The 14439-nt window shown below is 44.9% G+C and overlaps 1 protein-coding gene and 1 non-coding gene across 10 annotated transcripts in view; both read left to right on the top strand.

Annotated features, from left to right (window-relative positions):
* Positions 1 to 14439, top strand: part of LOC135920017 (uncharacterized) — a 278410-nt gene that overhangs the window by 230673 nt on the left and 33298 nt on the right. For all 9 annotated transcript variants that reach the window (XM_070536189.1, XM_070536193.1, XM_070536187.1 and 6 more), the window contains one exon: positions 12230 to 12424. In XM_070536189.1, coding sequence (XP_070392290.1) covers positions 12230 to 12424 — 195 coding nt within the window. The remainder of the gene's footprint in view (positions 1 to 12229; positions 12425 to 14439) is intronic.
* On the top strand, positions 7557 to 7629 carry TRNAS-CGA (transfer RNA serine (anticodon CGA)). Its single transcript has one exon. It is a non-coding gene; the product is annotated as a tRNA-Ser (tRNA).

The following is a 14439-nucleotide window of genomic DNA, read 5'->3' as shown; positions in this document are numbered from 1 at the left end:
CGCGATACGGGCAATGACGGCAGCTGTGGCCCGCTTTCCCACAGTGGAAGCACCATGCCCTGTATTCAGCTCTGTGCCAAATGTCCGTTCTACGAAGCGGTGGCCGTGTCAGTTGTTCCTTATGGTACCAAGGTGATGCCGGTGCTGACTGCTGGTGATGCTGCGTCTGCATCGGAGGTGGCGGTCGACGGACAACATCTGCGTAGCTGGGCTGCCACGTGTGGGAATGTGACTGCAGTGTCGGCAACGGACGTACGGTGGAAGGACAACCTCTGCGTAGCTGGGCTGCCACATCTGGGTATTTCGCTCGGGAGCCGCAAACGCTCGCTTTATTTCTTGGCGCACAACTTCAGCCACCAACGCAGCTGTACATTCACTCGGCTTTGCAGTGAGCTGCCTAATCCCTTCCTGAACAATTTCGCGTATCAGCTGGTGCAAGGGACCCTCTTCTGTGACCGTGACACTGCGGCACTTGCCGATCCAGTGCTGGTGAGGCGATCATACTGGCGGCTGGTTAGGCGTAACGCGCGCTCTATGGCCGTTGATTCTTTAATAAATTCATCGACGCTCGTCGGCGGGTTCCGCACAAGACCGGCAAACAGCTGGTCGTTTACGCCGCGCATGAGGTGGCTTAGTACAATTATCTGCACGGCATATGGCTTACCACTAACCTATACTGTGATAACTGTCGCAACTTAGAGACAATTGAGCGCATATTACTAGAATGCCCCGCGTAGCGCGACGAGAGACAATTTTTTGAGCACCAAATGGACATGATTTGCCGCGAACCGTTAACGTTACCCAGTATCTTAGGTCCAATGCCCGGCCTTTCAGAGCAGCGACGGGTTTTGGATATTTGTTCAAATACCTGACAGAAATTGGTCTAATAGTAAAGCTTTAGAAATTGCATACTTCATATACAAAAGCCTAAATTTACCCGCCATGTCAACTGTATATATTAGTACCAGGTCCACTCGGACATTTCATATTTATTTTCATCCTCTTTTTCTCCCACTCTCTTCTGGAATCTTTTAATCCCATTCTCCATCCCTATACAGAGTAGCATGCCGGCGGTTATATACGCGCCGGCGAAATTCTCTGTTTTTCTAATATAAAGCCATCTCTCTCTCTCCGAGTTTTTTTGCCTCGGGCATAGCGGTGCCAGCGCGACGACAACGGCGATCCATGCCCTCAGCGAACATGGCAACAGCTTCATTCGGCTTCTGAATATATATATATATATATATATATATATATATATATATATATATATATATATATATATATATATATATATATATATATATATAAATAACCTCAAGCGTACCGGAATCTTGGAAGAGCGCTAACCTAATCCTAATCCATAAGATAGGGGACGCCAAAGACTTGAAAAATTATAGACCGATCAGCTTACTGTCTGTTGCCTACAAAGTATTTACTAAGGTAATCGCAAATAGAATCACGAACACCTTAGACTTCTCTCAACCAAAGGACCAGGCAGGATTCCGTAAAGGCTACTCACCAATAGACCATATTCACACTATCAATCAAGTGATAGAGAAATGTGCAGAATATAACCAACCCTTATATATAGCTTTCATTGATTACGAGAAAGCGTTTGATTCAGTCGAAACCTCAGCAGTCATGGAGGCATTACGGAATCAGGGTGTAGATGAGCCCTATGTAAGAATACTGGAAGATATCTATAGTGGCTCCACAGCCACCGTAGTCCTGCACAAAGAAAGCAACAAAATCCCAATAAAGAAAGGCGTCAGACAGGGAGATACGATCTCTCCAATGCTATTCACAGCATGTTTACAGCAGGTATTCAGAGACCTGGAGTGGGAAGAATTGGGGATAAAAGTTGATGGAGAATACCTTAGCAACTTGCGATTCGCTGATGATATTGCCTAGCTTAGTAACTCAGGAGACCAATTGCAATGCATGCTCACTGACCTGGAGAGGCAAAGAAGAAGGGTAAGTCTTAAAATTAATCTGCAGAAAACTAAAGTAATGTTTAACAGTCTCGGAAGAGAACAGCAGTTTACGATAGATAGCGAGGCAGTGGAAGTGGTAAGGGAATACATCTACTTAGGGCAGGTAGTTACCACGGATCCGGATCATGAGACTGAAATTACCAGAAGAATAAGAATGGGCTGGGGTGCGTTTGGCAGGCATTCTCTAATCATGAACAGCAGGTTGCCACTATCGCTCAAAAGGAAAGTGTATAAGAGCTGTGTGTTACCAGTACTCACATATGGGGCAGAAACCTGGAGGCTTACGAAAGAGGTTCTGCTGAAATTGAGGACGACGCAACGAGCTATGGAAAGAAGAATGATGGTTGTAACGTTAAGGGATAAGAAAAGAGCAGATTGGGTGAGGCAACAAACGCGGTTAAATGACATCTTAGTTGAAATCAAGAAAATGAAATGGGCATGGGCAGGACCTGTAATGAGGAGGGAAGATAACCGATGGTCATTAAGGGTTACGGACTGGATTCCAAGGGAAGGGAAGCGTAGCAGGGGGCGGCAGAAAGTTAGGTGGGTGGATGACATTAGGACGTTTGCAGGGACAACATGGCCACAATTAGTAGATGACCGGGGTAGTTGGAGAAGTATGGGACAGGCCTTTGCCCTGCAGTGGGCGTAACTAGGCTAATGATATATATATATATATATATATATATATATATATATATATATGAACATTCCACGACAAGCGTGCACAGAACCGAAGCACGATCCTTTTGTTCTTCTTCTCCCACCCCTACTCTCCCCCAAGCTTTGTTTCATCAATCCACTGCAAATAAAGGATGACGTTTGTCAAATGCTCTCTTTATCGCTTCCCTGTGCTTCCTTTGCTTTCTGTACGTTTCTTCGTCTCTTTAAGGTTAACTTCTCTCTTATGCCAAATATATGGTCCGCAGGCAAAGAGGCAGGCTCCTCAAAGGTGGCGTATTGAAGGCTGCATCCCAGAGTGCTTGTATGACATCTATTGTTGTGCGAGGCACAGGTGCTCCTAGACAACTCGCAACCCTCTTGGGAATCCTGGGTACATGCTAACATATTGTTTTATATCTCAGATAAATCGCTCTGCTATTCCATTAGCTGATGGATGGTGTCGTTAAAGAACACATTAGCAATACTGTGAGAGACAAAACTAGCTCTTATTGGGCGAACCTGTGCGCACAAAGACAGGCTACACTTAAAGCACAACGATAGCGGCGAACACAGTGGGCGATCGTGGAAAATCTGATCAGCGGGTCAAGCGCGTCGGTTTTTATAGATCGGTCATCGAATGTTCCAGATTAACCGCTGGGACCCGCGTGTCTTCCACAAAGTTCTGCACTATTCGCGGCAGGCGATGGAATCAGATAACACAAGATTCGACGGCAACAAACAGCGAATAGAAGCATAGGTAACTTTCCAGAAACTTCGGATACATGCTGTCACGTCTCGCGCTGTGCGATAACACTTGTTAGGCGGCGAAACATGGTCGCCCGATACACATAAGTACACATGTCATTGCCCCCCTCTTAAGAAGCATCGACCCGATGCTGCAAACAAACGAAAGTAATAAAAAAGAAGCACTCGTAGCAAAGAAAACAACAAAAATAAGGAAGTTCGTCAGCGCCCACAAAAGTGTTTAAGGCGCACCACGTGGACCACTTCAGATCGTGCGCGGCGCCGATGTGAATGCGAAATGCCGTCTGGCACGACCTCATGGTCCAGAGCGCCAATACGTCGGATGACCTTGTAGGCTCCGAAATAGCGTCGGAGTAGTTTCTCACTGAGTCATCGTCGGCGTATCGGGGTCCATACCCAGACACGGTCGCCGAGCTGGTACTCGACGAAGCGTCGTCGGAGGTTTGTAGTGTCGGCTGTCGGTCCTCTGCTGGTTCTTGATCCGCAGGCGGGCGAGCTGTCGGGCTTTTTTGCCGCGCTGGAGATAGGTAGCGACGTCAAGGTTCTCCTCGTCAGTGACGTGCGGCAGCATGGCGTCGAGCGTCGTCGTCGGGTTCCTGCCGTAGACCAGCTTGAACGGCGTGATCTGTGTTGTTTCTTGCATCGCCGTGTTGTAAGTGAATGTTACGTTCGGCAGGACGGCATCCCAGGTCTTGTATTCGACGTCGACGTACATCGTTAGCATGTCGGCGAGGGTCTTATTCAGCTGCTGCGTAAGACCATTCGTCTACGGATGGTAGGCTGTTGTCCTCCTGTGCCTTGTCTGACTGTATTTCAGAATGGCTTGGGTGAGTTCCCCTGTAAAGGCCGTTCCTCTGTCTGTTATGAGGACTTCTGGGGCGCCATTTCACAGCAGGATGTTTTCGACAAAGAATTTTGCCACTTCATCTGCGCTACCTTTCGGCAGTGCTTTAGTTTTAGCGAAGCGGGTGAGGTAGTCCATCGCCACGATGATCCACTTATTTACGGTTGTTGACGTCGGAAAGGGTCCCAGCAAGTCCATCCCTATCTGCTGGAATGGTCGGGAAAGAGGCTCGATTGGCTGTAGTAACCCGGCTGGCCTTGTCGGTGGTGTCTTGCGTCGCTGACAGTCTCGGCATGTTCTGGCATAACGGGCGACGTCGGCGGTCAGGCGCGGGCAATAAAACTTTTCTTGTATCCTCGATAGTGTCCGGGAAAATCCGAGGTGTCCAGCGGTCGGATCGTCATGTTGGGCGTGCAATACTTCTGGACGAAGTATTGACACAGCAATGCTGTAGACAGTAGGAATACTGTGAAAGACAAAACTAGCTTTTATTGCGCGAACCTGTGCCCACAAAGACAGGCTACACTTGAAGCACAACGATAGCGGCGAACACAGTCCGCGATCGTCGAAAATCTGATCAGCGGGTCAAGCGCGTCGGCTTTTATATATCGGTAGTCGAGTGTTCCGGATTAACCGCTGGGACCCGCGTGTCTTGCACAAAGTTCTACACTATTCGCGGCAGGCGATGAAATCAGATAAGACAAGGTTCGGCGACAATAGACAGCGAATGGAAGCATCGACAACTTTCCAGAAACTTCGGATACATGCTGGCGCGTCCCGCGCTGTGCGATAACACTTGTTAGGTGGCAAAACATGGTTGCCCGGTAAAGATAAGTACACGTGTCAGTATAGTGCAGTGAACTTCCGAGTAATGTTTCTGTCTTTTGCCCACCTTGCAAATGCCTGACTCTTGAATGCAGGGTGATTGTCGGATACGACACATTTCAATCCTTTAAACATGTCTCTATTCAAGAGCAATGTGACAGCGTCAGCAATTTCTTTGCTTAGGTTGGCAGCTAGCTTCCTTGAATATTCATGAATGCACAATAAAAGGTCTGAGTTTTCCTCACTACTTCGTTTTTCTTCTTCAGTTCAGCGAAATCAATATGTGCGGTTTCAAATGTAACATTTGATCGATGTGGAAAAATCATGCTGTCTGTCTTCTGGTTATATTTTGCTTTATTTAGTTGACATTGTTGACAAGAGCTAATGTAATCGCTGATGTAATTCTTCATACGGGGTCATGTAAATTATGTCCCATTGTAGTATGTCCGCCATAAGCCGTCATGCCCTCCTGACTCTGGGCTGTCGTGATACAGGTCGAGAACTCTTGTTTTCAGTGTATCCGGTACGTGAAAATTTGCGTGTAAATACCATCAGCTGTGCTGTGCTTTCCAACATTTCAAGTGAGTTCACTCTGTCCTCGTTCGCACAGTTACTACCAATGGGAAGTCGAGAAAGTGCATGGGCTTCTGACAAATCTTGTCCGCTTCTTTGTTTCACTTCAAAATCAAACTGTTGAATTTCACTGATCCAGCGAACAATCCGCCCTTTCGGTTCATTACCATTCAGCAAATGAGTAAGCGATTGATTGCTAGTGAACAGTTTGGATTTCGTGCTTTCTAGGTACGATCGAAAATGCCTAATCGCTAGCACAACAGCCAATGCCTCTATTTTAGTTGTTCTGTAGTAGTGTTCCAATTTTTTGAAAGTATAGGAGTAATATCCAAGATCTTGCCTTCCTTTTTCGCTGCCACTTTTGCTTCTTCGTTGGCACACTACACCACCTTCTCCGTAGTTCAACGCATCAGCTGTAAGTTCAAATGGAACAGTGAAGTCCGGTATTGTGAGGACCAGGTCTGATGATATCGCTAATAACAAATCTCTGTACGCCGTCTCACATGCTTCAGTCAAAATGAAAGCTGTGTTTTTACGGAGTAGTTCGTGCAACGGTTGAGCTCGTGCTGCAATATCCTTTACGTAATTTCTAAAATGTCCTGCGAGGCCAAGAAAACTCTGACTGTGTCTACACAGCCGGGCTTCTTCATCTGTCGTACACGTTCCACTACCCGGGAGAGTGTAGCGGGCCGAGATGACAAAGGCCAGGTCTGGTGGGAACGGGGGGAAGAAGTATAAAGGAGTCGTGCGTCGGTTCTGGGCACGCTTGTCGTGGAATGTTACACACATACATACACACACACACACACACACACACAGATATATATATATATATATATATATATATATATATATATATATATATATATATATACCCATTGGTAAACTACCTTTGACTTTCTTCATCAAATATATATATATATATATATATATATTTGATGAAGAAAGTCAAAGGTAGTTTACCAATGGGCCCGATTTTATAATTATATCACTTCTGTGCATTATGCGTACGATGTTCCACCACTTGAGCTACCTCAGCGCCAGTTTCGCATCCACTTTCTGCGGTATTTGTGTGTTATTACGAGAGCTAACCATTTGAGTGTTAGCCAACGCCGCCGCTCACGAACCATGGCAGCAGATGTACTGCATCCTTTCTGCCACAGGCGTGACGACTGCGTGAGCTTTTTGGTGAAAGGAACTGGCCAATAAACCCACACAGGCTACCTGAAGGCCTCAATGTTGCGAGATTCGAGGCCGTCGTTATGTAATGAGTGAGAATAACGAGGGTTAACCGGGCTTAAAGAAACAAACAAACAAAGAAACAATAAATTAATGGAAATTAAAGTAGATGAAAAAACAACTTGCCGCAGGTGGGAACCAAACCCACAACCTTCGCATTTCGCGTGCGATGCTCTACCAATTGAGCTACCGCGGCCCTGTTTTCCCATCGACTTTCTTGGGTATTTATGTGTCCTAGTAGCTAAGGTTGTGGGTTGTGGGATTTTTCATCTACTTTAATTTCCATTAATTTATCGTTTCGTTGTGTCATTTATTAAGCACAAGTAATTTCCCCTATGTTGCCCTTGGTGTCAGTGTTTGTTGGCTTCTTATGATATGACTAATAAAAATCGGGCCCCTCGGTTAACCCTCTTTTCTTCTCGTTTATTACATCGAGGGTCTCGAATCCGGCAACATTGATGCCTTCAGGTAGCATATGTAAGTTTATTGACCGGTTGCCTTCACCCTGAAAGATCACGTTCTCCTGACGCCTGCGGCAATAAAAGACGTTCCACGTCCGCCGCCAAGGTCTGTGAGTGGTGGCGCTGGCTAACACTCCCAGGGTTCTACTAGGACACATAAATACCCAAGAAAGCGGATGGGAAAACGGCGCTGCGGTAGCTCAATTGGTAGAGCGTCGCACGCGAAATGTGAAGGTTGTGGGTTCGATTCCCACCTGCAGCAAGTTGTTTTTTCATCTACTTTAATTTCCATTAATTTATCGTTTCTTTGTGTGATTTATCAAGCACAAGTATTTTCCCTATGTTGCCTTTGGTGTCAGTGTTTGTTGGCTTCTTATGATATGACTATATATATATATATATATATATATGTGGGTGTGTGCGTATGCGTCGAAGACGTGGGATTGTTCCCCGGCTATGGCAACCTGTTTTTTCATCCACTTTCACTTCCACTACTTTATTATTTCTTTACTTCAATTAGTACAAGTAATTTCCCCTATGTTGTCCTTGGTGTCTTTGTTCCTTCCTTAGAATATGAATAATAAAAAATCAGACCCCTCAGTTAACCCCTTTCATCCTCTTTCAATATCAATTCATACCGAAGGTCTCGAATCCGGCAAAATTTAAGCCTTCAAGTAGCACTTGTGGGTTTATTGACAAGTTTCCTTCGTCCCAAAAGAAATCACGTACTCGTGACGCCTGCAGCAGAAGGGATATTCCACAACCGCCGCCAATGTTTGTGAGATGCGCCGCTGGCTCAGATTCCCAGGTTAATTCCAGTAGGAACACATAAATACCCTAGGAAGTAGATTGTAAGACTGCGCCGGCGGTAGCTCAATGGGTAGAGCATTACGCGCGTTATGCGAAGACGGGGGATTGTTTTGAACCTGTGCCAAGTTGTTTTGCCATGCCTTTTCCATTAGTTCAAAGAATAATTTTTTCAGTCCAATTAATAAGTACCAGTAATTTCCCCTGCATATTCCATGGTGTCTTTGTATGTAGGCTTCCTATGATATGAATAATACAAATCCGGCTCCTGGGTTAACCCCCTTCTTCTCGATGGTATATATATATATATATATATATATATATATATATATATATATATATATATATATGCCAGAGAAAAACAATTCCGGGTCTGGGTAAATATACACAGTGAAGTAGACGCGCGTATGAAGCGGTTTGTTGACGTTGCGGCCGGGGTCCGGCCTTCATCAGAATACATTGCATGGTGTCTGTACAGTTAATATACGTGTGCATATCAACCAAATGAAGCTATGTTTACATGAGAAACGAATAAACTCGGCGAACAACATGCGTCTGAATCGTTCAAAGGACAGCTGCTACGTGTATAAACCGATGGCAATTGCAAACATATTATTTAAACACAAAGCATCAAAACGCACCGAAATGAATTGCAAGAACCAATCGCCACGGGACATCGAAACGCCACCCAATAAGTGCTATGTTACCAAGCAAACACAGACACAGAAGAAAGGGAATAGTGACGTACAAGTAGAAGAAGGGACAGGTGACGGGCTACAAAGACAGGCAACTCAATTTTCCTACACATTCATTCAACGGACACGCGACGGTGTCAAACTTATAGAAAAGGAAGGATTTGCGGGCTTCTCTATCATAACTTGAACGAAATCCAGATTCAAGCAAGGTCACTTTCAGTTTATCAAATGAGTGGTGAGGGAGATGCACGTGTCTTGAGATGGGCAGGATGGGCAACGTGTTAGCATGTAATTTATGATTGTTAAAGCGGAATCTGAAAGGTCCTTCTGTTTGTCCGATGTACCGTTTTTTCCACAGCGTACATTCAAGCACATATATTACGTTTTTTCGTGTCACAGTTGAAATCGCCTTTGATTTTTAAACGAAAGTTTGAAGTTGTAAAGTATGCCGCTACTTGGTCACATCGCAACAGGTTACTAGTATGTCTTCAAACTTTTGTTTAAAAATCAAAAGCTTAATTTTCGCTTATATCGCGTATACAGCTATCAATCATCTGCATTTACACTATCATAACGATTACACGCCTTAACTTTGCAGCTTGCACATTTTTGTACAGATACAAGGCATTACTCTTTTGGCGTGATGGGACGGGGATACTCGTTAAAGAATGGTACGCATTAAAACCAGAATCTTGGATTCACCCTTCAGCGCTGTGCAGCGTTCGTCCGCCGGCTGGGCTGTCCATACCAGGCCTCTTCATCGCTGAAATCACCGTCACTCGTCACGATGGGCCAAAGTGCGCTTGTCTTACTAGGGTAATACAGATATCAGTGACATTTGTTTTCGTACCTCCCTGTCACCAGTCGCACTGTTGCTTCTGCACTCAGCAGCTGCAGCTCCTGCTTGTGTTGTTCAGAATTGTAGTTATCCTACATATTTCTTTCTACTTAATGCACTGAGCGGTCTGTGTGAATGATCCTCCCGGTGTTTTAGGTCTCTTGTGTTTAAGGCTTTGTCGCCTATTTTATCGGAAGAAGACTGGGTTGCTGCCCTTTCTTATGTGCCTGTACATGCAAGTGACAGAAATCAATTTACGACTGTGGGACGCATTTGTTTCTAACGCATTGAAGCATCACATCGTTTGTAGAGCAGCGTCGTTATACAGAAACAATCTAGGGAATTCCAGCACCGCTAATTCCGATAATTTTGTGTACAAGCTCAATAGCATAAAATAAACCTAGAAAGGAAGAACCTTTAACAGCTCACACGTGTGCTGAAGTTTGTGGAACTGCGCATATTGGAGAAAGAAATATGCAATAACATATGACTTAGGGATAACCGAAACAATTGTAAGCAAACAACTCAGCCAGGAAACCTAGCTACATAGAGTAGCCGATCCTCAATCGAGCCGGAATTTGCTATTACAAGAATCATAAGTCGGCAAATGATCGCAAAGGAAGTGTGGTTTGCCAATTGGCAGTCACATTACACTTAGCCCCAACAACATTCACAGGGGAATATCATCCTGCCATCTGGGGTTATTCATTTGATTAGTGGTGCACGAAAGATTCACGTGGTGTTGGGGCGGACGATGTCTTATTGTGAGCAGCATTCTTCAAATTATCAGCTCTTTCGGCTATCTAGTTATCCCATAAAACGTGGGCCGATGTGAAAAATATTCCACTCTAATAGAACTTACATAATGGCTTCCAGTGTGGGACGCGAATATTCAAACGTTAGTTGTTGTGCAGTAGTGGCGTTTTCACTCGGGTGTGTGGCGTTAATGCGTCATCCGTGACATTTTATTGTAAATGCTGTTTTGTAGCATTGTTGCTTAATGTACTACGGTCCCCTCTGATGCTCCAGTTCTCGCCGGCTTCCTAAACCTAAACATACGGTGGCTCAGTCTGTGGCTGTGTGAAGGCTGCATGACGATAATGGAATGGCAATTTCCGATTGATAAAGGCGGCCTATGGCAGCAGCAAAATTAAATTGATGACGATGGCGCCACAAGGTTCGAATGAGTGAGCTGGAATGGCCGCGATTACATATGGCGATACTAGCGCGCGCCACTACGACATCACGATGACGGTGCGTCGGCGAGACATCGTGGCGACGCGGTGGCAACGACGGCATGACAAGAGCTTCACAATCACGACCAATTGAAGAGAGCGTAATTGCGGTCAACAATACAATAACATATTACGTGGATGAAATAGCGGGCATGATTGATGCGTTTCGCCACCCGCGATGCGCACGGGGCAATACAATTTGGCGGTGTTGCTGAAAACTGGAACACCACAGCGTGTCCTCTTTGATTGGCGGAATCACAGGCATCGTCGCGTGCGCTTGAACCAATGGAAGCACCCTCTGTTGAACTGCGAAGGTGGGGACCTACGAACAGCACCAACAGCGCGAAACTGAGGAAAGTGTTTATGAAAGCAAACGCGTTAGAATGTGTGCCGATCCTCATAGTACTGTGGCGAAAATTTTGGTGTTCCATGTGGTAATGTTCCACTCGGCGTGCGTACCTCTTGAGTAACCGCTTTTGACACGAACTTAGGCACGAAATGCCTTGTGCCCTCGAGGCACTGGGCACTTGCCACTGGATGTGTGTCAGAAAGTGCGTGCCACTCTTTCTTTGAGGCTCTCCTTAACACCGGCTTAGGATCACTGCGTATCTGCCACTGCTCGGTATGCGCAGAGTTCGCGACAGCGCCCCCACAAGGTGCAGCGTGTCGACCGGGAAATGGGAAAAGCGGCCCCGCTGTGGTGCGCGCCTGAAACACGACGCGTTTCGACGCGTTCGCGTGGTTCTTTCATGTAAGCGCACTGGCATTTATTTATTTATTTATTTATTTATTTATTTATTTATTTATTTATTTATTACACCATAAGTGTCCAACAAGGAAGATTACATGAGGGGTGGGTACAGGGGATATCACCTATTAAAGTAAAAATTATTGAATACAGGGGAAATGAATACAAGTCAATTAGTGAATACAAGATGTGACATATAAAATAATAACGATGTGTTAATATAGAATAATAACGAGAAATCAATCGAAAGGAAGAATTAGCCGCCAGCGTTGGTTTCGTTGGCATAATTCCTTGGTGCCGCTTTTGCAGCAGCTGTTCCATTTATTTCATACGTGTGCGTACCGCTGTAGCGGCCGTATCCTTAGGCACACATTCGCTATTTATTTTGTGATTTCATGTATTACCATTTCAATCTAGTGTATCATTATATAGAGCACATCAAAGCAGCAGAACTAAGCTGTTTCAGTTGCTGCAGCGCGGAAATCTATGCGTCTAAAAAGCTTCCCTAATTACCTGTTGCCCTTTGCTTTCTCTAATAGAAAGAGGCTGTGGATTTCCTGGATACAATGCGCACCTATTTAGGAAATTGCAAACCGAATGAAACTAGGGAATTTGTATATGCAGTGTCAGTGACCCTAAAGGCACGCTGGTTCACGACACGTAATGATTCTAAGGCGGGACTATTCGAAAAATGCGACAATGTCACAAGTGCTGTGGATGTCAATCCCTACTCGGTAAGTTGAATCTTCTGCTTGTGGACCTAACCAGGCTTATTTATTTGTTTGTTAGCTAGCATAACCTCGTCTAAACGACCAAAAATATAAGGAGCACATATAACACTGGAAAACCCAGCCAGTTTCTTTAAAACACATCTACTCGATTTGAATTAAAATTTTTTAGTCACACATTCAGTTCCAGCATGATGAAACATGTTTGCAGCCCTATGTAGAGGATCAGAGAGATGCACCATATTATTAAGTTGGCAGCCTCACAATGAAGTAGAATTTAGAATTGAATGCAGCGGGCATTTGTCTTGTTGCTGTCGTTCTGCGTTTTACGGGCCGGCAAAGCAAAATCATTGAACGGATTATCGTAGCTCGGCACACTAATAGGTATTCGAGAACGAAAATGTCCCTCTCATGTTGTAAGCACAACAATCACGGCGAAATATTAAATGACTAAAGCAAACGATGATACATTCGATGTAGAAAAAAATATGTTCATGTCAAGAAAAGCGCGCGCGCTATATAAGCGGTTTCTTTATGCGACATCCCGCAGTATAATGAACCTTGTACAAAAAATACCGCTGTTTCAATTCTCTATCACGAAACGAAGAAGATGTAGATTACCAATTCAATGAATGAATGAGTTCTCCTGTTTGCAACAGAAAGGAAGCAGAAGCTAAAGGCCATGTGGCCTGACGGAGGCTTCTGCTCCCACAACAATTCGGCACGCAGGCCATACACCACAACATGTATGATACATACATACTGAAATCAACTGGAGAGTCGCGAGACAGAATATTACTGTCGTGAAACGAAACATGTATACGAGAAATATGAGAAACCCACAGGAGAGTCAAAGTACGATGCAGTTTGTTTCAGACCAACCACAACCAGAAAACAAAAAAAATAAAGACTAACAATTTATACTGTGGCTCTAATCAGCCAAACCCAATATTGTTCATAAAGAGAATATATTTTAATGATTTATTCGAATATTCTATAATTTCATCAAGATCACGTAGGCGATTTAGTAATGAAGATGACTGGTAACTGACTAGTTGTTTTCCGTAATTGGTTCTTATTTTCGGTATTCTCATGTTATGTTTTCGAAGGCTGTAATGCGGATTGGTGGGTACATTCAAGATGTACTGTGATTTCTTTTGTTTAATGTAATGGAGCAACTTGTAGTAATGCACATGGTTCGCTTAACATAGAATTTTTCACGAGAAATAGTGCGATCTTAAAGCTTTGCACAGGCCCATAATATCCCTCGAATGCGCGTAAGAATCGTTTTTGTAGCACTATCAATTTGTTATGATTTTTTGCGATGTAGTGCCCCAAATTAATATGCTGTGGGCAATGTAGAATAAAAGAGTGCTTAGTATAATAAACATTTCAACCATGGAGGAACCAGAGTACTCAGTCTGTATAAGCAACCAACGGTTCTGCTTAGTTGGATAGCAAGTTTGTCGATGTTGTTAGGAATGGCCTGCCGAGGTGGAACATTTCCTCAGCCAGCTGCAGCTGAGAGCGTTGCGAGCTTCTCCGAAGAGAACCATGGAAGCCTACCGCAATTGCTGCGCTGACTCATTTCGTGGGGACCTCAAGGTGCCCTTCATCACCCCCTCGGCGTCGTTATGGCTAAACGCGATCAGCGGACCAACTATTGTTACTGTACCCGCCACCGCCGATCTAGTCTGCTGACGCACGTGGCGACTTCAGGGGAAAGGCAGCTCTGGAATTTAGAGGCGCCGGACAAAGGATAACCGGTGGCCACGGTGCCTGATCAGCTCGGGGAACGAACGCTTCTTTGAAGACTCAAGATAATAGGCAAGCAGCGGGTTGACCGCGTTGACGTTTGACGCTGCTAATCGGCAGTAAAAACTGTGCGTACGTGTGTGTGTAAACCATCCCACAGAGTGGCGGCTTGTTTACGATGTCGTCGAACGTTTTGCCTCACCTAGGGATCTAGAGAACACGAAGTGTTTAAAAACGGTTTTTGTCGGCTGCTAGGAGTGCTTGTC

Source organism: Dermacentor albipictus, chromosome 3 (genome assembly GCF_038994185.2).
Source record: "Dermacentor albipictus isolate Rhodes 1998 colony chromosome 3, USDA_Dalb.pri_finalv2, whole genome shotgun sequence".
NCBI classification, from domain to species: domain Eukaryota; kingdom Metazoa; phylum Arthropoda; class Arachnida; order Ixodida; family Ixodidae; genus Dermacentor; species Dermacentor albipictus.
The sequence above is the reverse complement of the archived record's forward strand: the minus strand, read 5'-3'. Positions and strand labels throughout refer to the sequence as shown.